At 36.5% G+C, this 27,586-nt stretch overlaps 1 protein-coding gene across 2 annotated transcripts in view; it reads right to left on the bottom strand.

Annotated features, from left to right (window-relative positions):
* PCDH10 (protocadherin 10) overlaps positions 1-27,245 on the bottom strand; it is a 45,159-nt gene extending 17,914 nt beyond the window's left edge. The window contains exons 1-5 of one of the 2 annotated variants that reach the window (XM_027567361.1): positions 23,787-27,245; positions 22,110-22,168; positions 21,453-21,559; positions 13,045-13,350; positions 5,764-6,038 (exon numbers count right to left, since the gene is read on the bottom strand). In XM_027567361.1, coding sequence (XP_027423162.1) covers positions 5,998-6,038; positions 13,045-13,350; positions 21,453-21,559; positions 22,110-22,168; positions 23,787-26,414 — 3,141 coding nt within the window. In that variant the 5' untranslated portion in view covers positions 26,415-27,245 and the 3' untranslated portion in view covers positions 5,764-5,997. Of the gene's footprint in view, positions 1-5,763; positions 6,039-13,044; positions 13,351-21,452; positions 21,560-22,109; positions 22,169-23,786 lie in introns of those variants that run through there. The other variant, XM_027567362.1, reaches the window with a different exon arrangement.
* Between the last annotated feature and the right edge of the window lie 341 nt (positions 27,246-27,586).

Raw genomic sequence — 27,586 nt, 5'->3', positions numbered from 1 at the left:
AAGAATAAGACTATAGTATTTTATAAGTACTTACTAAGGACACCACAGACCTTCCTGGAGGCTTGGGGGTAAATAATCCACCTGCCAATGCAGAAGACACAGGTTCTATCCCTGGGTCGGGAAGATCCCCTGGAGAAAGAAATGGTAACCCACTCCAGCATCCTTGCCTGGGAAATCCCATGGACAGAGGAGTTTGGTGGGCTAGAGTCCGTGGGGTCACAAAAGAGTTGGCTACAACTTAGGAACTAAACAACAACAACGACACCACAGTTCAACCAGGTGAACAGCTTCATAAAGAAAGAAGAAAACTTTTCATTGGCATTATAGTATGCCTGAGATTGGTTCATTCATTTTTTCAAAATTATTTCAAAGAAGGCTTGTATGAGGTATTATGAGGTATGGAGTGGAGGGATATCAATAACTAAAAATGCTTTTGCATGGTTCTAACACGGCCCAGAGTAGATGTCACTGAGATGACCAAAACTCAGTTATTTGATCTGTGCATGAAGCATAGTGTCCTTACAGAGTGAGGATGCCCGAAGTTGTGATCACCAGTAATAAAGCTGATCGGATGCCCTTTATACATTTTCAACCAGAGTTCTTATAGTATTTTCCCCTGGATATCTTCCAGGAGTACTTCAGTTGATTCAGTTATTACATTTGTATTTTAATTTTTGATATCGATCCTATTTTCACATCACTTTGATGAGTTCACGAGCCAAAATCATTTTCATATTTGGCCAGTCTTCAGAACATTCATATAATCTAGATCTAGGGCAAACAAAACTGAAGACCACCATGCCCACAATATAGCAGGTCTTCAATAATAAGTTTTCTTGAATGTGGGTCACACTGTTTGGGAAGACTTGTTTAAAACAGCTGGTTAAAAACCTTTTTACAGTTTTAAATGGCCGTGGCATTAAAGAACAGTATTACAAACAATAGGACCTATGGATGTCTACCCCTCAGAATTAGAAAGTAGTGGAAATATGAAAAACTTTAAAAGGTTTTTTAAAAGACATAGATTTAAAATTAATTTCAAAGCAATAGAATATGCCCTTTGTGAACTACATTAAATGTTTTTGTTTAAAGTGAAGGCAATATTCCCTCATACTAGATACCTTAGCACACTTTTTATGAGCATTTGAAATCACAATTTCTATGAAGAATTCCTACAAACATTCCTACAAAATCCCTCCAAACTCAAAATAATTTAAGTTCTCCAGGATGGTGTTTCTAGATTTTGGGCTCAGTTTTAAGCATGAAATGAAAATGAAATTATTCAACGTCAAGTATTTTCCTAAAATCAATTCTAAAGTAAACCTGCACTTAAAAATGTATACTTTTCTCAGTAACATTTAAATAGTCAATATTTTGTTATAACTGAGAAATAGTTATCTTCCCATCATTTCATAATATAATTTTTAAATGTAGATTTCTCAAATCTTCAGCTTAATTCAAGTTCAAAGGAGTTAAAATTCATTCCATTTTACCGAAAAAAGTTATTGCTACATTGTCTAATACTAAACCCCCTTTACCTATATAAAACTGAGTGGATTTATATAATCATAAAATACTTTAAAATAATTATAAAATTATGTACTATAACCTGAAATTCATAGAGCTTATTTTATCACCCTTGACTGATGAGAATAACTATCACCTTATTTCATCTTCTCATGCCTATATTAAATAGGCATTCAGTAGTAGCTGCTACTATTATTAAATCTAGCATTAATGTTTAGCTAACACAATTCCCCTTTATTTTTCCTTTCTTAAGTGTGTAATGAATTTATGCCTCCACATTACCATGCTAATGCTACATCTTAATTTACTCTCCAAAGTAATCAACCCAAGATATAATGATCTTATATAGCCTGTTTGCTATATCTTCCAAAATAATTAAGAAAGCCTATATCACTACTAGGTTTAAGGAGAGTAGGTAACTTGATCTTGAATCACTAATGCTGGATGTTTCATTTTATTTGTGAGGCACGTCATAGTAACTAACACCAAGGGTTTTCCTTAAAATTGCTCAATAGAGGAAAATATAATACCTAAAGTAGAAAATTCTTATTATAAGAGAAACAAGCCAACTCAATGAAGAAAAGATCAATATTTGATGAACTAAGAGATTTAAAATATTTAAAATATCTTCATATAGATATTTGAAATCTATAGCTATGGGTTCTTTCTAAAAATTATTATTATATAATAAGAAGTCTTAAATCTTTAAGTCATAATACATACATTTAATAGACAAACCCAATGGTATTTATTGCACATACATAAAATATACTAGACATTTTCATACTCAGATTTTGCATTATTTTCCCAAGTTTCCTTCTAAAACTATGATTTCTTAATTTCTGTTCCTAGACATTTAATCATTCATTGCAATTCCAGGTGTGAGAGGGCAAAAAAAGGATTTAAGAAACCAAATATTTCCTTTCCAAAATTCCAAAGTAGAAGAGATAAGAAGTCATCTATGTAGAAACAGGAAGGGAAGGAAATATATAAAAGCACAAGGCTTTCTCAACTGCCTTTCTTTTCTCCCCTAGTAAAATTGAGCCTCATGCCTTCACTCCTTTCAACCAGGCCCAGTGTTAGAAACGCATTCTTCGGGAATACATCACAGGACTAGAAAGTGCTATTCCACCAAATCACAGTTGGCATATGCATACGTTTGTAGTTTGTAAAGCTTTCTAGGTAATGTGTTTTCATATCTCTCAGGAGCAAATACCAATGTCAGCGTCAGGATATTTACCATAGCATGTCATTTAAATCTCTCAGGATCAATATAGATCCTTTTTTTTTTCTTTTCTGCTCTCAATAAAGACAGATTAACTGATCGCTATCTTATCTGTGTCATATTTGTTTAAACACTTAACATTTGCTTTGTTACCGATCCCCTTTTCTTCTCAATTTGCAGTCCTTCAAACCTTTTAGACTCTCTTCAGATATGCTATTTTCCAAAATGTTAATCTCTTTACTTTATTAAGTATCTCCTTTAAGCATCTTGATCTCCAATTTGCCACGATCTTCTAATCGAGACTCAAAGAAATGTGAAACAGAGACATTTCAATTTTTCTACTCTGTTGTCATAATCTGGTATTCAAGTCAACATATTTAAATATTTGTTTCTGTAAAACACTGCAAAATTAACAGAAGATTATGTTTCAATAAGAAGATATAATGAGATATATCAAGCACTTTAAAAATATTAGATGTGGTAAGAACTCCGAAGATAGTAAGAGAAATCATATTCAAAGAGAAAATATCCTAAGTAAATTGTCTTTTTAGCTTACACACTGATATATTTTAGCTATATTTGCTTTCCCTATGTTATCAGAGAGAATAACCAGCTATTATATTCTAGTTAACTCAAGTATACTGCACTATTTATGCCGTGTCTGTCCAATATACATATCATATATTAATCAAAGTTTTAAAGTAAAGATGGGTTTCCATCAACAAACTTGATTTTAATCATGAATAAAATTAATTATAAATGCAAATAAGAGTTATGAGAAAATTATGGAAGTTTGAACAATGACCAGACAGTGAAAAATAGCAAGCAAATTTTTAAGGAGAGAGAGTATTCTTGTGGTTATGCTAAACTTTAATAAACCTGCTGAAATAGTTATGGGTTAAACAGTAGGGTTTCTGGATTTGCTTTACAAAATCTGAATGAAGAGGAAGTATATTAGCTTTTGCATGAAACAAATTTGGCCGAGAACTGGTAATTGTTTAAGCTGGAGAATGTGGAGAGTTTAGTAAACTATTCTCTTTTTTGAATAAGCTTGAAATTATCCATCATTTCAAATGTTTAAAAACATAACTTAGTAGAATGTATGGGTTCTACATAATATTGTTCTCTGTTACCACTGTTCTTATCAAAAAGACTGAGATAAATCAAGAACCAATATATACTCCCCCAGGACAGATCTAGATTCATGACCTCCAATGCAACCGTCTGATGAACAATTCTATGGTAAATAAAACTTAAAGCCACATTACTAGTCACTAGCAGGGGGATTAGTTCTGGCATCAGATTTATTAAAGATGAAAAGTACAATAATTCTATAGGTCAATCTCCAGGTTTTCTAGATATTTCTAAAAATAAACTCACAGCAACTGTCAAACTATAACATTAACTTTCTTATCTGAGGACCTACCACCATTTCAATTAAACCTACGTGGGAAATATTTTATCTTAAATACACCATCAAGTGTACATCATCAAGACATCTTGCTACGTATACTTTATCTACTGTTGCCATTTTTGACTCAAAAACGTCCTACCATATGTTGCCCTTTGAGACAAAGCCCAACAGTGTTTAGTTAGGTATGAGAGAAGCGTCCTACCCTATTTCTTTACCCAGGATGATTAACAATATAACCCAGCAAATATACCTTTGATATTGAGTTTATTTTATGTATTACTTCTAGGCTTAAGTTTTCCTTATCTTTCAAAACACTTATTTTGGAAATTTCTGACAAAAACATTTACAAATATGCTTTTTATGGAATAATACAGTAATTATCCAAATTTCAGCTGAAACATAGTTACTGGCATATATATAAATCTTGGAATATTTGATGACAAACTAATGTCAATTTTCTACTTTGTGTAAAATATACAGGTAAACATCCAACACAAGTGGTATTAGAATCTGGTGTGGGATTCTAGTCGACATCAACATTAAAGAAGAAAAAAAGCCCTACTGATTACAACATTTTTACAAGCAGTAAAAATAATGTCTTCCTTATAATATAGACATCTATTTTCTCTACAGAGTCATGGTTAATTTCGCTACATGATGTAATATGAACTGGTCCTCAAAAGTACAACTAGTAGTTTAAAAAAATAAAGGAACAACCAAACTTGTTCCTCTGATTGTCTCACTCATCTTTTCCTCCAAAAGCACTACACTATCATGTTAAACAGCTTCTGATAATGAAGTGGCAATTAGTTAAATAAGTTTACTCTTATTTTAAGCATAATCCTTGTTTATTCTTTCTCTGGAAATAGATACAATTAAAAATTAAACTTAAATTAAAAATATAATGCTTCTCTATGGGATACATAAATGCATAACTGTATCCATACAACAGAATTGTGAAAATAGGACACAGAAAATATATTTATAATCACTTGTTGAACTCAATGACTTAAAAGCTATGCTTGATGATTTAGATAGCACTTTAAAGTACAGGTTATACAACTTTTATTCAAATAAAGTTCACATATAATCTTTTAATCCTTAGTTAAAAATAATCTATCTCTAGGAGAAAGAAGTACCTAGGAGTTAAGTGCCTAGATATAATGTATAAACATAAAGTTGTATATTGTATCAAAGAAATAAGACTGGATTTTTTTCCTGTAAATTTTATACCTTACAACTTGTTTTTATTCATGTCATTTTGTACGTGATTACATTTTTGGGTTAAATCTTTCAAATCTTCTATACTGTCCCCACCTAAACTGATGTAGGTTATTAGAAATCATTAATGCAGTAATTAGGGAGTCTTATTGGACTTTAATATAAAACTTCCAAGATTATTATTATTAATGTTATTTGGGAAGCATTAAGTGGATCCACGTTATGCTGAGTTTAGTCTTGACTCAGTAGTATTATCTAATCTTGAACAATGAACGCTATGGTCCAAAACACTTTCTAAACTGTCTAAATGATGCTATCTAATTTCTATTAAAAGGATATCAGAAGACGCAGACTCACTCAAAAAAAGTCTGGCACATTGAGTATTGAACAATGTTTAATGATATTTATAAGCAATTGAAGTTGTAAATTCCAGACTTATATACAATATCTTTATAAATTAATGCATTTAAATTTTGACCCATGATCTTCAGAATGATGAGGCAGGAAAAATTCCCAAGTAGATATTCCTTTTGATTGATAATTCTATTTATATTTTAATTGATAATCTTCCTTTGTTAGGCTCACATGATGGACAAATGCTTATATGGATTTACTTCCAATGTACAAAATAAGAAAAAGGATGAAAATGATCTGTAATATAAAATGAGGTATATAAATAATATTAATATGCTAAATGTTAATTCAATAAAATGCAAAGTGTGCACAAAAAGAACGGTTTTATGTAAATAAAGAATCACTTACTAAGCAGTGTAAACATTGAATAAATATATAAATTAGTTTTATTAATTTTCTCTTCTGTATGTCCTTCAATATTTTATTTAACCATGTATCAATGAACTGAAAAATGTAATTAATAACACACAAATAAATACCTCCTACCTGGGAACTAAATAAGAAGAATAAGTGACTGTAACAGAGCAAAGAATGGAAGATATACTAGCTTTAAAAAATGTGAAAGATGAGAGCTTATGTATGAAAGTTGCTAGTAAGTAAAACATGTAAAGTATTGTTTTACAGATCTGGCAAGAAAGGGGAGCAATTAAAATTCTAAGAGAGTTAAGAAATAAAAACAAATATATTTCTTCCTTAGGATATGAATTCAATTCTTTGAATAAATCAAAAGAAATTTAAAATCTTAAGGTATTAAAAAAAACATCATATTTCACAAAACAGCTTGGTTAGGTGTATTTCAGTATTTTGAATGAGTTCAAACTCTGTCTTCCCTCATAAAAGCTTATAGACACTATTTAGAGATAAATTTAAGCAATTTAAAACATGTTTTATTAATTGAAAAAAGAGAGTTTGCCTGTTGTTCAGTCACTAAATTGTATCCAAATCCTTTGTGACCCCATGAACTGTGACCCACCAAGCTTCTCTGTCCATGGGATTTCCCAGGCAAGAATACTGGAGTGGGTTACCATTTCCTTCTCCAGGGGATATTCCCAACCCAGGGTCTAACCCCCATCTTGTGCATTGGCAGGCAGATTCTTTACCGCCGAGCTACCAGATAATTTGCCTAGAGATATCAAAACTATGTGTAGTTGTTGTTTAGTTGTTCAGTCGTGTCTGATTCTTTTGTAACCTCATGGACTGTAGCCTGCCAGGCTCCTCTGTCCATGGGATTTTCTAGGCAAGATTACTGGAATGGGTTGCCATTTCCTTCTCCAAGAGATATCAAAACTATGTGTAGATGTGTGTGTAAATTAAAATACGATGACAGCATTAAAGAAAATTTGGTTACTTTAATAACACTTATTCATCCATTAATTCATTTCCCATCACATAATTACTTTGCACTTATAATATGCATAGTTGCATAATGAGTCTAAATATGCCAAGAGAGTATCGGTTACTAACTAGTTTCACCCAAAGGCACAAATTTTTAAATGACATGTTGTAAGAGAAGCACTGCTGTCTAAATAAGTAAAATGCAAATTGTCCACAGAAACTGTCAGATATATAGATTTAAAATGAACTGCTCTGTTTCATATCTGCACCTCAGAAGATTTTTATATCTTTCACTTTAAATCATATTAGTTACAGAAGATCATTACTCAACAACTAAAGGAGAAGAAACAATATAATCTTATAACATCTCACTTATCTAGAGTATAAGAAGGTTCCAGTCAGCTGATGCATCAGTTAACTGGAATAATGATATGAATTGTGAATAGATTACCATTTTTCAAAACAGTGCAATATTGTAAAATTCAGTGAACATTGAATTCTAACAGTAGATATATAGAGAATATGAACTAGATCAGGTTTCTTCTGATCTTGAGTTGTCATATGTTTCCTGCTCACAGAGTTGAGGTGAGTAAACTTTTTTGACTATGAGAAATTAATTTATAATTACAAAATAAAAGAATTTAATGGAAAAATAGAAAGACTGGTGTGATTCAAAGACCAGAGGTTTGTCACAAAGAGATAAACCAAAAAAAGTAATAAATTAGTTAGGCTCACAAATCTAGATGTATTTTTATGAAGATTAGTGAGAGAACAAAAATCTCAGAAATAGGGTATTTTTTTTAAAGCAGTACAACTTGAAGAAAAAGTGAACAGAAACAAACATATCCATTTTAAAAAAAGGAAAAAAAATATTGAAAAAGATGTCCATTCATTTAGTAATGTAAGGACCTAAAAAACAAAAATGTTAAAAAGGCCACATATAAAAATACCTTTTGTGGAATTTAATATTTGGTAAAGTGATGCTATGTTTATGACATTAGAGGAATATACAAATCCCAAAGAGAACACTATACAAGGATATAAGGGTAATCTGTACTGCTAAGAAAAGTCATTTTATTTTGAATTCTATATATGCTCCTACACAATCTTGACTTTAACACTCAGAGGGCAGGTTGAAATAATGAAAGGATTGGAAAAGGTGTGACTCAACAAAATATACTCTACAATTTTAAAAAGTTCTAGGTAGAAATAATATAGATACCAAAAAGAATTTTTCCTAAAATGATGGTCACGAATGGAAAGTCTAGGTTAAAGTGGCAGCAATATTTTAAATGCAGTGTTTCCAAATTCTGACATCTTTTCTTAACACTATGTTATGTATGATTCGGGTTGAAATTTCAAAAGGGCTCCAAAGTAGGCAAAAACAGGTCAGGAGACAGCTAGAGTGATTTTTTGACACATCTGGACCACTCTAAATGTTATTTGATATGAAAACAGAATCAATTGCAACACTTTTTTTTTTTTAACACTTTTCAATAGATGGTTTCCTACAGTCCTAGGATTATAGAAAATTTCATGGATTTAGGATTTTCAAAAAATCATATCAATGTAGGCTTTTTCACTCTATTCGATATAATTTATTTTGTATGATTCCTTAAACAAATAAAAGAAATATTTCACAAATACAGTTTAGATGAAACTTCATTAGTCATTTATAAGTGTCTTCAATTCTTAGGGAACGATTATGTTTTTGGCAAGAAATCAACAGGTTTCCAAGACACAAATCCTTATATCTTTAGTACTGTATTGTTTAGGCTGATTTAAACTGAAAGATATACTTGCTTCCAGACAAAAAAAAATCTGGAGATAATGTTCAAAATGTGAAGCCAAAATCATGAGCAAGAAAGATTACAAAAATAATATTAAATGAAAGTGAAGTCGCTCAGTTGTGTCCGACTCTTTGCAACTTCTCTTTGTAGCCTGCCAGGCTCCTCTGACTCATTTGAAAAGACCCTGATGCTGGGAAAGATTGAAGGTGGGAGGAGAAGCGGACAACAGAGGATCAGATGGTTGGATGGCATCACCGACTCAAAGAACATGAGTTTGAGTAAACTCCAGGAGTTAGTGATAGGCAAGGAAGCCTGGTGTGTTGCAGTCCATGGGGTTCCAAAGAGTCCGACAGGACTAAGCGACTGAACTGAACTGAACTGAGGCTCCTCTGTCCACGGGGATTCTCCAGTCAAAAATACTGAAGTGGGTTGCCATTTCTTTCTCCAGGGGATTTTCCCAACCCAGGGATCAAACCTGGGTCTCATGCACTGCAGGCAGACTCTACCGTCTGAGCTGCCAGGGAAGTCCCCAATATTAAATATATTATTTTAAATATTGGGATTTTCTAAATTACATTAATGATATAACTTTTACCAGTTATATTCTTGAACTTAAATTACTTTTATGTTCCTTATTTGCTTGGACTATCTAGATTGCTTTATATTTAACTTACCGTGTCACTTGAAACACGTTAGTTTTAAATCACATGTTTACAGTTTTAAAGAAAGTATTGAATTCCATATGAAAGAATATAAGGAATTTTAAACTCCAGAGAATATTTTTATTTCATTTTAGCAAGTGTTGAAACAATTATTAACTTTTATTAAAAGTTAGTTATGTTTTATTATTCTAGTAAAAATTAAAGGTAAAGCTAAGCTAAAATTTACTAACATTTTAAAATAAAATCTAAACACTGCATGACCATACTCTACATGTTTACATTTATTGTCTCAATCTTTCAGTGTATTCCTTTGATCCTTAATAGAGTATTAGAAATCTACAACATAACACAAATAAGAGAAGGCATGGCTGTAAAGCGCTCATGACTAATGATGTTAAATATTAACAGATAAGTTAAAAATTACTCCTGATTAAAAAGTTCCATTTCATTAAGTGCATTATATATATACTCTTCATGGATCTTTTCTTATACATAGAAAAATGAAGAAATAAAATCGAACACAGGTTTTTTAGAAACACAAAGTATGTTTTTAAAACATGTATATACACACTTCTGGGTAAAAGTTGTTTTCCTCCAATTTTTAATTTTAACTCTAGCATTCAGAGGTGTAGAAATGGAAAGTTCTTGGGTGCAATGACCTCATTTGTATTATTAAGCGTATCACCATTTCCCTGGGATCATTTCTAAATGATAGTACTAGCTTCATAAGGCTTTTTTTTAGGGCTTCACAAAAGTAACTAAATATACAGCTACTTTTTTTAACATCAAAATGTACATTATGTTCATTTAAAAACTAAATGTATGTTTAGCAAAAGTAAAACTGCTTTCTCAAGAATTATTTAAACACTCTTGATTTTTAAAAAGGTATTTAGTGCTGATTTTTAGTTTCTTTAGTAACATAAGGGACGTGCTTTTCAATTTAGATGATGAGAATATTTTCATTTCTGATGATACATGATACACATATTAACAGCTACCACTATGTGAATTTGGGGGCAAAATACTCAGGAATGGATGGTTCTGATTTAGTTTGTATAGTTAAATTAAGCATAAATTGACTATGCTTATTAAGTCAGAGGCACAAGGTAATTTAAAGATAACTGTGTGTCTAAGATGACATTAATCACTGGAAGTTAAAAAATGTTCAGATATGACTAAAATTATATGAAGAACTGAGGAGAGTATAAATAAAAACATCAAAATAGCTAATTTTCTGCTTCTTTTTCATCCTGGTTACACTTTACTCCAAACCCTAAATTGTGAACAATGTGAGCTGAGCTGACTAAAACAGAAGACATAAATTGCTACTCAAAATTAATTGATTATAATAAACATCTGGATAATATGCAAAAAAATCTTAATTTTCTTAGTAAAATAATACATGCATTCTTTGATTTCTAGCAGTACATATAACTGATAACATATTTCATAATCCCTGAAATCAAGGATCTAAGTGAAAATACTAGACTTCTAAAGTAGAGACACTGGCATTATAATATATGCAGCATTAAAATTTTTATCAAATAAAAAATGTTACCATGATTTTTTAAAATTAAAAAGAAAAACTAGTCAGTAGAGAAAGATTTTTATAGATGTTCAAAATTTCAGTTCTATAATGTAAATGAAACTTCATCAAGGTTGGTATTCACTAAGAGTTAAAGAGGGTGAAGTGATTTCTCACTATATTTAATGTAGAATTACCATGTAATATATGCTAACAGAAAATATTGTGTATTTATTTAGAAATACACATTTGAATTAGTCTGAACCATATACACTTTGAATTTTTGCCTTGACATTACTGATAATATACTTCTGTAGTGTATATTCTTACTTTAAGTGAAACACTAGTGAGAATATGTTGTTTTAAATTTGGAAAACTTTGGTAAGTAAAATTTTAAATCCAGAATTTAGTTTGAGGGGCAAAGAGTGAATTATAGTCCTTATTTATTAAAATTTGATTTTAAGCTGCTTTAAATCATAGTGTATGCGGATGTGTAAGTTAAACATTAGGACTTTAGCATCCAAATTACATCTATAAGATATTTTGTTAGATAATTCAACAAAATAAGTATTTGTGCCCTCATATTTCATAACTTTATAAAATGAAGCAAAACAAATATCAATAATTTATATTTATTTGGTTCTGAAATGCTAATATACTATATTATTCCGAAGTAATTTGAAAAACTGAATGCAATCCTTCTAAATACACAATTTGATCACTGTTGCTATCAGAATGGACGTATTCAATGGCAGATTCACATTTTTAATAGTAAGATAATAACTAACTCTTATTATCAATATCCAAAGTTGTAGTCAGATCCTTATCCTCCATATATTTAATCCATGACTTTCATATTTACATAAAAGGGCTAAATTCTAGTTTTTTCTTCCATTTAAGTATTTTTTTCATCCCATTTCATAAGTCATAAAAGAAATAATATATCTGCAGTGGCTCATTTTTGTTTCTAATTTATAGTTCCATTATTTTTATTTTTTGCACTGGAAGATCAAAGTAAGAAAATGACACATACATTGGATTTGCTGTACAAGATGAAAATCATCTTTTGATTAAGTTTTTATAATTTCCATTCTTATCAAATATTAGTTGATGTTGTTTGATCAAAATATTGAATCATCAGTGGTATTTAACCATTAACTAAAAAGTAAAGATTCCTTTATAGCAGTGAATAAATGGAATAATTTCCTTAGCAAGACCCTCAAATAAAATATACTAAATAATCCTAAAGCATTTGTTTTTCAGCTGATTGTATAAAATAATCCACTTAGAGACTAGGGTCCCCACATCGAAAGAGCTGAGTACAATGATCAAAGTCTCAATATTAGAAGAAGAACCTGTTGTTGTAAATAAATGAATAATATTGCTGCAGTAATATGCTTTCATCATGTAGTTCCTCTGATTCTGATAAGTGACTTGAATCCATGCCAACATATTACTAAACTATGCAAAATTATCAAACTGATGGCTGCAATGTATTCTGAACTTAGCCTAACATGTTTAATGTCTTTATGGGAAAAGGATGACTAAGCAATAATGCTGGTATCGATAAGAAAACAAAATTTCTCTGTGAATTGAGTCAAGAGATGTTTTTTCCGCCTTACATAAGCCCTTCAAAACACAAGGAAATCAAGTAAACAGGTGAGCAATATTCAAAGGAAATATGAAGATCATTCGAAAAATGTTTTCAACAACATCAGAAGTTATGTTTGATTTAATATACCAACCCAGGAACCTGTCTTCCTGTTAAGTATATTCGTTTCTGTATTGTATAGTGCTGCCTGCATCCCAGAGTCACTTTTATCTTTGTTTTTGAAAACAAGGTGAATTCTATTTTTACTAAGAAGAAGGGCACGTTGAACTTTATTTCCTGAAAGGGAAGACTTTGATACAGCCTTTTATGTAATACTTACTCAAATATGGTGGTTTGTAAGGCGCTCGTGTATTAGACAGCAGTCCATCCAGCTCCTTCCTCTCCAGGGTGCTGTGAAGGGCCTTCTCTTTGCCGAAGGTGGAGAAGGACCTCTCCGCCCCGGGCTGGGCTTCTGGAGTTTCAAACACTTCAGTGTCTGGAACAGAGTCCATGCCAGGAACATGCAGATTGCTACGATAATCAGCAGCCTGGCGTCCATCAGAAGGGACAAAGGAGGGCATCCAGCACCGATCTGAGTGGCCAAGTGCTTTACATTCCTCGGTGCAGTTGGAGAAGAGATCCATACCTGTGAGTAGAAAACAGAGAAGCTACGGATGGAGGCTTCATCAACATGACCAGCTGCTTGTGTCTGTGCTCAGTCGCTCAGTCTTGTCCGACTCGTTGTGACCCTATGAATTGTAGCCCACCAGGCTCCTCTGTCCGTGAGATTCTCCAGGCAAGAATACTGGAGTGGGCTGCCATACCCTCCTCCAGGGAATCGTCCTGGCTTAGAAGTGAAAAATTACAGGCAATGTAAAGAGTAATAGGTAAAGGTATCTTAACAGATTTTTCTTATGTTAAGAAAAATCTGACAGGCTCCTGACAGGAGCCCCAAATCGCTTTATATTATTTTGTTAAGTGTAGGACTCTTGGCAAACAAGGTTCTGAGATAGATGCTGAACTTGTCAGGATGTTGAGGGAAAATATTGACTCTAAATTATTTAAATAATTAGAAAATAGTGAGAATCAATATTAAGAAAAAGAAAATCTGTGAAATTTGTAACAGAAAAAATAAAACCCAAGTGGAAAGCCTTCATTACCTGTAATTTCTAATGATGATAAGTCATATTTTTTTCCTAAGAGACAAAAATGGAAGAAATATGGGAAGCGTGAGTGATGATATTTAGATAATAAGATCTAGACATGAAATAAAAAGTGAAATTCAACAGACACATGGCATACATATGGATACACCAATAAATAATAAGAATAAAACAAGAGTGGCCAAGAGCATGCTTTTTTAGGATCTTAGAAAATGACTTTCTACAAGTTATTTTTCAGTGACACTCTTGTAGTCCATATTACTACAAACTGCTTATCATTTACCACTTAGACAAGCCCAGAACAAATGGCTGTAATTAGTGAAACCAAGGTAACCAAGTGCAAGGTGAGTCAGCTGCAGACGCTATTGGCGAATACCTTATTACTTGTTCTATATTGGAAAACACTTGTCCCAGACAACACAGAAATGTTTGCTTACTGATCCTAGAACACCAAGATTTCAAATGACACCTTCAAGTTTCATTGTCTCCTGTATACTGACAAGAATATTAAACATGATATTTATGACCCAAGAAAGCTCACTCAGTCTCTTAAGCAAAATATCATTTTGGGGCACTACAGAATACTATCTGTTATTCAATTTGATAACTAGCATTATGTAAAAAAGTAAGCACACAAACAAAAATCACATTTTAATGTGTTTCTAGACAGAGCAATGCATTTATTAAATATGTTTAAAAATAGGATCAATTAGAAATAACCAAAGAGTGATTATTCTGTACATCAGAAACACTCAAATGCATGAAATGCCTGGTGTGAAAAAACCAAGGATTATTTTTTTAATCAAGAGAGTGTAATGAAAACACTTGTTTGTTTCTTCTATAAATATTATGAGTGACTTGAGCTCTTGAGCAAGTTTTAGTTTGTAAAATCCTGACACACAATAATTTACTTTTTATATGCATATTTTAACAGCTCTTTATATAATACAAAGAAATAAATTTGTCATAATTACTAAGCCCCCAGATTATCCTCAAGTATTTTGGAGTTTAAAACAGTTAATTATGTAAATTGCTTAAAGAAATAACACCAAACTTCTTATCATATATTAATTTCACGTTATAATGACTTTTTAAATTTTAAATTAAACTGTGTATAATGCTGGGGCTTTCCAGGTGGCTTATTGGTAAAGAATCTGCCTGCCAAGCAGGAGATGCAAGAGAGGGGAGTTTGATCCTTGCACTGAGATCTACTGGAGAAGGAAATGGCAACTCACTCCAGCTTTCTTGCCTGGGAAATCCCATGGGCAGAGGAGCCTGGCAGCCCACAGTGCATGGGGTCACACTGAGTCTGACAGGATTTAGTGACTCAACAGCAGCAGCAAGCATGTGTGACTAAATCTGACTTAGATTATAATAATCTATTGATAATTGTCATGCATAAACCCAGAACTAAATTACTGATCAGTGCATTATTGAGGAACATAAACATGAGCTGAAGCTGGGATAAGGAATCAGACTAAGATCAGCCAGTGAAACAGGTCAACTATTTTCTAGACACCAGGGAAGTTATCTTATTCCTATAAGGAGATAGGTATTAGGAAAAAAAAAAAAAAAGAGGAAGGGAAGAAGAATATCCCTGATGCACACTGACACAGCAGGTAACTAGAAGCTATAGAACCAGAGAGATCTGTTTGTTGATGTGCTGTACTCTAAACACTCCCTATTTATAGTGTGATAAGGAATAAAAGGTCTTTTTGATAGATGGAGGTACCATTAAAATTCAATTATGGGCAATTATTTAAAAATAAATTTATATCATATTAAATTTGAAGTTGATGGAAAAATTCAAATATTAAGATAGAATTATATTACCAGATCCTGATAAAGATGGGTACTAATGTAAAATTTGGAATTAATACAATTTTTCATCACATAACTGATAAAACCCTTTCAAATACACCTCATGAGACCATTAATAGTATTTCACATCTTTTTGAGCACTGTATCCAAGGATTCTTATAATTCTGAATATGATAATCACACAGAAAAGTTTTAATGATCTAGTCTCTGCATTATCTTTAAGATATTTGAAGGTACTTTTATGAGATGTTAGAAGGTACTTTTATTAGAACTTGTTTTCATGGCTAGTTGATATTCAATTGTGCTAAATTTCTTCTCTTAAAGTATATGGTTTTCTGCCTCTTTGACTTATTAGACGCTAGTTAAAATTCCCTTAGATGATGAAATAAAGTTCTCTGACTTGAAAACCTGCACAAAAAAATTATCATGTGCATAACAAGAAAAGTGAGAAATATGATAAAGTTTTCTGTTGGATAAATAGTGTTACCTGCCTGGAAGGGGAACAACACTTGTACATAATGTTCCTCATAAATTTATGAGCTACTCCTTTTAAAGTGGGATCCCCATAGTGATAACACAGCTTTATGTAACTACAAGGACAGGGAAGATGGCACACCTTGTGCATGAGTATGTTTCACACGTTTTACCAACAAAACAAGTGTACTAATTTCTCATGAGGAAAATATCAGACGTAGAAACAATTTTTTTTAATCGCATAAAAAGTATATCAATAAATTTCAAGTAAGTTTTTGAAATGTTCATTGACAAAAAAATTTTTTTTCCGTTTCATATGTATAGTTTGAGAACCAAATAAATTGTGCCCATTACCTGGCCTCACCTTAGGGAGCCACTGAAAGATGAAAATGACTTTATCCTTTTTCATATATCACTAGTCCCCATTAAGTATATTATTTTAATGACCAGACAAGCAGAGGCATGTTTAAGTTTTGTGGTGGTCAGTGACTGCACAAAGGACTGGAATGCCAAGTATTTCAGTACATGGGACATTTAAAAATGCGTGTCTTTCACACTGCTTTTGGAAATTTTTAACATCTCAGGTTGAAGGCCCAAGAGAAAATAACTTCAACGTCATGTCATTTCTTTTCTCATTCAAATGCCCTTATTTTAGAACCTGTGAGACTTGTATAGCAGAAAAGTACAGGCCACACCTGAGTTATGAAGTTTTGGTCATTCTTAAGAAACATTTCAACATACAGATTTTATTTGCAATTTCTTGTAATTTATTTTTTTCCACTTCTTGGAAATGGTCTGTTCTACATGGCACGACAGCTGAAGTGATAGACTGCCTGTTATATAGAGATATATTTAGACAAATTTTAAAATACATCTTTTTACACTAGCAAGTAACTTGATCCCTTATAGTCAGAGGCTGTGATATTACCACTGAGAACAAACTGTGATTTCAAAAATGTAATTATAGTCAATTTGTTCTGTTTTCTGATGAATTCAATACAACAAAATTACATGGACCTTTCTCATGTAACCTTCTCATTTTTTCTTCAAAAAATGTATTTTTCCCCAAATATGATAAATTAGTTAAAAAAATCAACACACATATTTTTGAGGAAATTGTAAGTCTTCTTTTAATTATTTAACACTGGAGAAATTAGAGATATTAACAATAATCACCAAAATTTCTGTAGTTTTTGGTTTGGTTTGGGAGCAGAGATTTTACAACATAATTCATCTATGAAAAAATCAAAACATGCAGATCAGAATTTTCTCACTACTAACACATTTCAATATGTTTATATTTTTCTCCATTTTATCTTAATATTTGTTTTATATCTTTTTCAATTGTAAATGTCTTGGCATTACCTAGTTGTAGCTCATATTTTCAGCAGAAACCTTAGAAAAAAGCTTTTGCTTATTCAGACTATGGTATAAATTCACCTTATTTATAAAGCCAGAAGCTAATTGCCAATATCTAAATTCTTATTGGAGTTGAGAAAGGGAAATTTTTAACTTTATGATAGGCCGAAAATTCTTATTGATATTGCAGTAGTAGTACAATGGCTTAATTTATTTCATGATATATGTTTTTCTACTAGTATGAAAACACTGACAATATAAATCACTTTTTAAATTTATAGTCAAGTTTTGACCATGTGTCATGTACAAGTCTCCTAATAATTAGTTAAGAAATAAACACATTTAGAAGCTAACCTGTCTTTTAAATAAACGAAAAATTTAGAAGAAGAGAAATTTGAAAAATTTCAGGTAAACTATAACAAGTAACATTAACTTATGAGGGTTTTCTTCTTCAATATACATTTTAAGAAGGTCAATTACTAAAAATAAATTCAAATTTAATCTTAGTGTGCACATTGTGTACTTAATAAATGGGGTGGGGTGGAAACAACTACTTACAGCTAAATAGATCTCCTTAGATCTACCTCGGATAATACTAAAATGTTTAAGACTATCCAGCTAAAAATGTTGTATCAGTATTTAAATCAGACAAAAAAATCTGTCTTTTAATCTAATGGTATTATAAAATTGAACATATACTAGTTTTAAGTTCACTTTGGCTTTTTTTTTTTTTTTTTTTTTGCTATTTAAGCTGTGATTAATCAGTTTCTCCCCTTGTGATGGTTTATGCAAGCATTTACCACATCTCCTTGGACTTCTGCCATACCTAACCAATACATCAATAGTGTACTGAAAAAAACGGAAAGCACCTTGACAAGGCTATAGAAAGAAAGTACCACAGACCCGTGGTCAAGTCGAAGAATTCCACACATGGAGCCAGGTGCAGTGGAAAACTGAAAAAGCTTATGTGATTCTCTGTGCAGCTGCCTCCGTGTTTAAAGCCCTTCTATGAACAAGATTGGTGACTGCAAATGGCTTAGAGAAGAGAAAAGCAAGTGGGGGGGAGGGAGAAAGAACAAAAAATAAAACTGTTCATAGAAGAATAAATGGAAGGCATATCCAAATAAATAAATACAAATTAATTTTAACACGGAAAATGAAAATGGGAATAAATAAAGACTTAGGAAGCTTAAACAGTTGAAGAACTAAGCTAAACAGTGTATACTATGTAACATGAAATGAGGTATAAACTAGAGAATTCAGAATTCATATCTTTTCAGTGTTGTTTTCCCATGATAGTCTAACTTTCCCCTTTAAAACCTAAAGCTGAGTGGGATTTGCTTATTAGCTCAAAAGTTTTTCATATCCTAACACTGGAAACAGATTTGCTATAAAGAATATTCTCTAAATATTGCCAAATTGGAAGATCATCCTGGTTGGAAGATCATCCTTTATTTCCTGGTTGTATAAGGAAATAAAGCAGATGTACCTGTTTACCTGAGACAGGCTTAACTTTTAGGAAATTAGCTCTAGCTACTTGGTGTGAAGTTTATAGTACACAACAAAGAATGGACTGGAAAAAAGTCATTAAGTAAAGGCATCTTAATTCTCTGCATTTAGGGTTTTATACTTTAAAAGGTAAACAATGTAAAATCATTTTAACAATAAAACTAGATATATTAAATCTGACTGCAATTCAGCACACAAATGTGTAATTATTTCTTAATACAAGTGTGTTAATACAATTCAAAAACAGCTATCATTATGCCCAGTAGGTTGTGGCAACCCTATAAATGCTAATGAAATAGATCCACAGATTGTTAATTCTGTCATACTTTTACATGTTAAAAATCTAAAGACAGAAAAAAGAATTTGCCATTTTAATAAGAAAAATGAAAACTACCCTGCTTTTAAACATGTTTTCCAAACACGATTTAGCATTTAACATTTTCAAATGTTTTGACATCTCAAATAATTTGTAAGTAATGTTACCAAAATGGCAACATTGAGTGCTTGCGAAATAAAAGAGCCGCTGGGAAGGCACATTGATAAGAACATATTCCCATCCATCTTCCAAATTTAGCACTTTTTGCAGATGTTTATTCCTTTCTCTTTCTTCAGTTAAGTTATTATGGCTCATTATGTCTGAGGAACTAAACTAATTGAAATGTTCATTGAGACTGGAGTGTTACAGAAAAAAAAAAAAAGTAAGGGGGAGTGGGAAAGGAATAAAATACACCCACAAGGAAACATGCAGCGGGGGATTTTCTTTTTTTTAATGTTAAACATTTTGTTTCAAAAGCTTTAAAAGGCTGACTATGAAATCAGAAACTGAAAAAAGAATAGGAATGAGCAATTCCAAACATACACCTTTTAAAAGATAACAATAAATCATATGTCATATATAGGCCAAAAATGAAAGGGACTTTGTACTCAAATATAAACTTCTGGCAAGATCTGGTTTGTTGTCGGGTTCCCAGACACTAAATAGATGCTCTGTTCACTTAGCGTGAAGGCCCGCAAGGGGCAGGGACCTCCGGGGATTCTTGGCAGTTCTCAAGTCTCATTAGGTCTGCATATTAATGACTTGCAGCAATATAAAGAGACCCTTGAGCAGTCTTTTCGCCCCCTCCTCTTGCCTGCGTTTCCCAAGGCCAAGGCAGCCTCAGACACACCACACATGAGCCAAGTGAGAGGCCTGCAGCCACTACTGCTGCCAGGCGACGGTGGGGCGGGTACTGCCCTTTGACACACTGCCTCAACACCTTTCAGAGGTCCATGGAGTGTGTTAAGGAATGGGTGCTCTCGAGGATCAATGTTACCTTGAAAATGAGAACCCTATCTCCCTATGGCTTAATCATTAACCAAAATAAACCTTAAAAGCTCAAGTGAATGAAGTTGAACCTCCAAACAGTCCAATGATGGGCGTTTTTTAGAAGTGACACAAGCTAGCTTGCCTTTGCATTGCTTTATGTGTCAGATAAACACAAAACTCAGTTGAAAGAGAAAAAGTTTAAAAAAAAATTCAAAAAGCATCCTTCATAACTGAAATGCAAATAAAGTAGAAAGAAAATCCAAACCTTGTGAAACTGTTTTCATTAAGGTACATATTTTATTTCTTTTCAGTGTCTTCTTTAATTATTAGTAACTAGAGTTATCAGGATTCTATAAAACTTAAAGGGGACATGTATACAGGAGAAAAGTAAAGTAAAATAAAGTAAAACAAAGTAAAAAATATGTATCACATTGTAACTCCCATCAGGGAATACCTTCAAGCTTATATGCAAATACACCCAGAAGTCAACTTTTGAACATGGATCCTGTTGAAAATATGAGGAATGCTTCAGAAAATGCACATTATCAAATGTTTACTAATGTCCTGAAGCCTAAGAACCCAGATTTGGAAATCCGGCTTTCAATGTACTCATGACTTTTAATCACCATTCCTTCTCTCATTCAATATTCAGTGGAATGTAAAATGCATTGCTCTGGAAATGAGAAAATTTGGATTTTGGTTCCCAGTCATCCACTTATCTTCTTGTGACCTTGTGCAGGTCAACCAATTTCATTCATCTTCTGTTATTTCATCCATAAGCAAGTCTAAGAATAGCTTAATTGACTGAAGACTGGGGACTGGACCAGGTGAGAAATCTATGTCCTTTGTATGCAATATAATTCCCCGAAAGAACATGACATAAAAAAGAAAAGTTTCATGATCTCACGTATTCCACAATGAATTTCTAACTTTCATTCTCTAAAGGAACGTTAGACTGTACTACAAGTCCCTTTGAGTATACAATTGTCAACATAGGATGACACCAGTTTTCTGTAGGTTTACTAACACTAAAAACTACCTATAACATCATCCTCTCAGGATTTATTTTTTAAAAAACCACTATAAAAGTCAGCATCGCCCTTTAATCACACTTACCAGCTGACTGGCCGCGGTTGGTGGCGTCATGATCACTATCTCCCTGTTCACTGTCTCCATGACCACTGTCCTTAGAGCTTACTATGTCGGCTTCCTGGAATGCAGAACTAGAAGTACAAAAATGTGAATATTAGAATAAAAAAGATTGAAGAAACACAGAAAACATTCTTCTGCCACCACATGGTCACCTATGGTGCTGCAGATGCTTATAGCTCTTGATTTCTGCTTAAAGCTAGTTTTTAAAACCTTAAGCCTAACTCTCCAACACTGAGCATCAGCAGTCAGTTTGAGCCCTTAAGGCATGTAAAGTTCAATCATTATTCTATGATTGGAGCTAAGCATATGCTTATATCATTTTCATAGGACAGATATATATGTATATGTCTGGAATAGTTAGAAAGATTATCAGAAGCAGCGCAGGAGTGTAAACTGACAAAATATTCAAATATACTTAGTGGTTGTATATAAAAGAAACACACCAATATTTTTTAATTTATTGTCTAGAAAACCTAATACAATCAATATTTATGTCCTGTCCTAATTGGAAATATTTTATCATTTTCTATTTTGATATTGAATAATATGCCTAATTCCTACTTTTAGTAGGGCGTAATTTGTCTATACACCAAGCTAGGAAAAAAAAAAAGGAGTCCATACCTGTTAACTCGGCGAGGTCTGTCAACTAGATAGCTGAGCTCTGCTCGCTGGTGTTTAGTCTAGAAAAAAAATAAATAAATCAAGAGCATTCGAACACTATGGGTTTAACTAACAGTCTGATTTTGAGGCTAGGAACTATTTCTAGCTTAAGGAATTGTGTACATTTTTAAGGAATTTCTAAGCTGTTCTAAGACCTCAGACTAGTTTTTATAAAGACTAGTGCTAGTAAAGACAAGAAGATATGCAGATTTTGCATATCTAGATTTACAGTAAAGGTTAAAAAAAATACACAAAAGGCCAATTTTAAGTGTGTGTGTGTGTGTGTGTGTGTGTGTGTGTTTTAAGGAGAGAATGCAAATAACCTCATAGCTGGCCCTCATAAACTACTGTCTCCAATAGTCAACCTAGATATACGCTGCAGTCTTTCTTTCAGTGGCCTAAAAAAGTGTTTAGGTGCATACTGGTTGACACAAGAAAAACAGCACGCTCAATAAGCAAAAAGGTTGGATATTTTATGGAATTATTTTGTTGTTTATTTTCAAAATGTGCTTAAGATACAAATGAGCTGTACAAATATTCATGAAAGTCAATGAATAATATCTAAGACTCAAAATAAATAAAATAACCTGCCAAAAAAAGGAGTTCATAATACCCGCTTCCCTCCTGGCCCCAATTCTTCCCCCTCCAAACACACTCTGCATTCTCCTCCCCGCCTCCACCACCCCACACACACCTTTTCCGGTCCAAACTTTCTTTTACAGAAATCAACTCTGTTCTCCCTCTCCCTCCCTCCTTTCAACTTTGCCACTTCTCCATCTTAAAAAAGGAAATCGGAATTGACAAGCCAAATTCTTTGATAAAGAAAGCCAACAGCAGTGATTCATCAAAAACGATGGCAAGGTGATTATTAGCTAAAAGGAATATGTAAGACAAGAACTGTTGAAGCCTTTCCGTGAGTTTACGCTTACAGGGGTTTGTGCCAAAGCAACTTCATTCAAATTCACACTGTGTGGGCGTTGGGCTTCAAGAACGTCTGTAAATGCTGTCCAGAGTAGAACTGAAGGCTTTTTTTTGCAACCCGAGTTCAGAGAACAAGGATCTGATAACTCATTCACTAAAACATGCATTCGAGTTTAGACAACTGTGCAAAGTTAAACAATCTATAGCTTACTTTTACACGCGACTGAAGGCATCGATAAACAAAGCCAAACAATTAACTTTATTATGCTTGGGACAAATGCAAAGAGAAAAAAAGACCTTTGCCAGTGCCAGAAGGTCCCTCCCTGCATTTCCCTCTCCCCTCGGGCACTTTCTCCTTTACCCCCAGCTTTCTAAGAAGGGAAAGGACTGGGGTGGGGTAGGGTGGGGTGAGGGGGCTAGGATTTTAAAGGAAAGATGCCAGAGGGAAGAAGGAGGGTCCAAGGTGGCAAAGCACCAAAGGAGGGGAATGAAAATAAATGTGGAAGGGTGGAGCGCAGAAAATTAGGGACGACACGAAGTTTAAGTTACACAGGAAGGGGTGGGAGAGGCGGCTTTCCATTCCTGCCCCCACAAAGATACAAATAAGCTAATATCCTAAAAATAAATACACAGTGCACCAGAGATACAAGGGCCGGGCTAGAGGAGGCTTTCGGATGGAGGAGATGAGAGATGGTGGTCCTTTCGCTTCAGCCTTACCTCGTTGGACAAAATGCTTCCGTTGGAGATGATGTCGGGCTGCTGGTCTGTGTAACCGGTGACGATGGCCCCGCAGGGGTTGTGCTCAGTGTCCGTACTCCGCGATGGGCTGCAGGGCTTAAGGAACATCAGGTCGGTTTTGGCGGACTCGGGGGTCAGGCAGACCTGGTAGCAGTAATTCTGGTTGTGGTGATGGGAGCCAAAGCCCCCGGACTCCTCCACCGGCACCTGGGCCGGGTTACTGGGTACGTTGGAGCTTTGAACCAGCATGATGTCCGACTTGCTGAGTTTCTTCTTGCGCGCCCGGGCTTGGCGGCCACAGCAGGTCGACCCCCCGCTGCCACAGCAGCAGCAGAGGCAGCAGTCGCTGGCCAGACACGTGTAAATATTCAGCTTTTTCTCTTTCTGGCAACGCACGGCAAGCACGATCATGGCCAGAAGGAAGATGAAGGATACCGAGCCCAGCGCGATGATGAGGATAAGGGTGAGGTCCAGCGACGTCTCCCCGCCGCCGGAGCGGCTGGGACGCTGGTGCTCTCCTGACCCCCCGCCCCCGCCCCCGCCCCCGCCCTGGGGCTCGACAGCGCCATCCACCAGCTGCACCACCAAGGTGGCGGTGGAGGACAGGGGAGGTTGCCCGTGGTCGCGCACCTCGATCACCAGTTCGTAAGGCCGCTGGGGGTCGCGCTTGGCTGGCACCCGGCGCGCTGTACGGAGCTCCCCGGTGCGCCAATCCATGCGGAAGAGGTTCATTTCGTTACCCCTCACAATGCTGTAGGTGAGCCGGGCGTTCTCGCCGTCATCTGCGTCCACCGCGGCCACGCGGGTCAGCAGGTAACCGGGCTCAGCCGAGCGGGGCAGCACCTCGCGCGCCGGAGTCCCGTTGCGCCCCGGAAGGGGGGCTACGATAGCAGGAGCGTTGTCGTTCTGATCCACGATGAGGATGTTGACCGTGGCGTTGCCAGCCAGTGCCTGGGGGCTACCGGCGTCCCGCGCTTCCACTTGGAAGCTGAAGTCCTTGAGCTGTTCATAGTCGAAGGAGCGCAGGGCATACAGGTAGCCGTTCTCGGAGTTGATGGACACGTAAGTGAAGACGCTCATGCCCTGGATCTGGCACTCCAGGATAGAGTAGGCTAGCTGGGCGTTGGCGCCCTCATCACGGTCTGTGGCGCTCACCGCGTAGATGTAGGCGCCTGGCACGTTGTTTTCGGTCACATACACATCGTAGACCGGCTGGCTGAAGCGCGGTGCGTTGTCGTTCACATCTGACACTTGCACCTGGATGGACTTACTGGTGGAGAGTGCAGGCTCGCCCCGGTCGCGAGCCACCACGGTCAGGGTGTAGGAGTCCCCCGCCTCTCGGTCCAGAGGGGCCTCGGTCACGATGGTATAGTAGTTCTTGAAGGAAGACTTGAGGCGGAACGGCACATCCCCCAGCAGCTCGCACTGCACCTGCCCATTCTCCTCTGAGTCGCGGTCGGTTACACTGAACAAGGCCACCACCGTGCCGGGCGCCGCGCCCTCGCTCACCGCCTCCTTCACGGTGCTGAAGCTGATCTCCGGCGCGTTGTCGTTAGCATCCAGCACCCTCACTATCACCTTGCAGTGCGCAGGCACGGCGTTGGGGCCCAGGTCCTTGGCTTGAACGTACACTTGGTACACCGGGCTCTCTTCGTAGTCCAGCTCGCCGCTCACCTCCAACCGCCCGGTGCGAGGGGAGAGTCCGAAGAGCTCGCGTGCCCGGGGCGAAATGTGGCTGCTGAAGGAGTACACGACCTCTCCATTCTGGCCCTCATCTGGGTCTGTGGCGTTAAGCTGGATCACGAGCGTACCAGGCGGCGAGTTCTCTGGTAGGGACACAGTGTAGACGGGTTGGTCGAAGGCGGGCACATTGTCGTTTGAGTCCAGCACTCGGATGGTGAGTAGGGCCGTGCCGGTGCGCTGCTGCTGGGGGAGCAGGCCCCCTCCCCCGCCGCCGCCTCCTCCTCCTTCTCCGCCTCCCCCTCCTCCCCCGTCCACCGCGGTCAGCACGTAGCGGTGCACCGCTTGCTGCTCTCGGTCCAGAGGCTTCTCCAGCACCAGCTCGGCGAATCGGTTGCCATCCCCCTGGGTCTGCACGTCCAGGGAGAAGTAGCTGTTGGGGGTGATCTCGTAGTCGCGCAAGGAGTTGGTACCCACGTCTGGGTCGAATGCGCTCTCCAAGGGGAAGCGGGTGCCCGGCGTGGCGCTCTCAGAGATCTCTACGGTCAGGTCCGGCTCCGGGAAGGAGGGGGGATTGTCGTTGATGTCCAGCACCTCGATCTCCACCCGAAACAGCTCCAAGGGGTTCTCCAGGAAGACCTCCAGGTGCAGGACGCAGGAGGGGCTCTGCTTGCAGATTTGCTCGCGGTCAATCTTCTCATTCACGTACAACACCCCGGTCTCCAGGTTGAGGTCCAAGTAAGGGGTCCGAGAGTTGGGAGCCGTTTGAAAGCCGCGAGCCGAAAGTTTTGTAATGTCCAAGCCCAGATCTTCAGCGATATTCCCCACGAAAGTGCCATGTTCCTGCTCCTCCTGCACCGTGTAGTGAAGCTGGGAAAAGACTCCTTCCACCATCCAGAGCAAGGCAAAGAATAATAGCACAATCATCTCCAAAGGGAAAGGAAGCAGCTTCCCGCAGCCAGTCAGCCACCCAATCACCTCCCCCACCACCACGGAAAAAAAAAAAAAAAAACTCAAATAAAAAATACAAATAAAAGTGCGCTATGTGGGGGGGCTCCTGTGGCTTTCTGTCCTTACAAATCTTATTTCTTTTGCTTCATTTTAGGGTTTCCCCCAATTCAACCTCATTTTTTAATCTTAGATCAGGAAGGGTGACAGGCGTCCCCTTTCCTCATCTGTAATCTTCCCACTGACCAATTAATAAAATAATAATACAATAGTCAGCGTCCTTTATTCCGACAGTCTTGGCGCAACGCGGCGCTGGCAAATCCCAAGGAGGAAATTTCGGTATTTCAAGACTGTCCTCGGTTTGTCTTCTCGCTGATGGGAGGAGAAGAAGGAGGAGGAAAAGGAGAAGGAGGAGGAGGAAGATGAAGAGGAAGAGGAGAAGGAAGAGGAGATGCTGTTGGCACCGCTGAACATGCCTCTTACTGTCAACGGCTGGCAAATGCAAAAGGGCTTAAAAACAGCGAGGGAATTTTGTGCCGGAAAAGCATAGAATGGCTCTGCAGCATAAAACTTTCATTCTCTTCATTTCTCCGGATGGATGTTCTTGGCATTTTTTCCTCTTTCGCTCTATTTGTCTGTTTTGGCTGTCATAGTCTTGCCTCTCTCTGTCCTCATCTCCACCGTCGTTTGCCTCTCAGTAACTGTGAGGAGCAGTTTCTTTTTTGCTGTTTCTTCCCAAGCCTCTTCTTTCCTCTAACCTGTCTCTCTGCTTTTCAGTTCTTCCTTCCTCCTCCTGCCTCAGCCCTAAGCCTGCGATCTCGGCTGGCAGTTTCTGAGCTCTGAGCGCTCCGCTTCTCTGTTTTTGCGCAGCGCCCTCATTCTGCCAACCAATCGCCAAGGAGCACCACCCACCGAGTCAGAGCTAATTGGACAAACTGGCCGTCAAGAAGGCGCGTCACGCAGTAACCGGGCCGGGCGCGATGGAACCCGCGTCTGAGCTGCCGGGGTGAGTGTGAGTGTGAGAGCGAGAACAGCCCGGCAGGTCCCGAGGTGCTAGCTGGGGACTCTGCCGCGGAAAGTTCCCAGTCCCCAGCCGCAGGTAACGGAGAGGGAATAGAGAGGTTTCCCTGTTTGCATCAGCAAATGCGAAA

The sequence above is a fragment of the Bos indicus x Bos taurus genome, chromosome 17 (genome assembly GCF_003369695.1).
Source record: "Bos indicus x Bos taurus breed Angus x Brahman F1 hybrid chromosome 17, Bos_hybrid_MaternalHap_v2.0, whole genome shotgun sequence".
Lineage (NCBI taxonomy): Eukaryota > Metazoa > Chordata > Mammalia > Artiodactyla > Bovidae > Bos > Bos indicus x Bos taurus.
The sequence above is the reverse complement of the archived record's forward strand: the minus strand, read 5'-3'. Positions and strand labels throughout refer to the sequence as shown.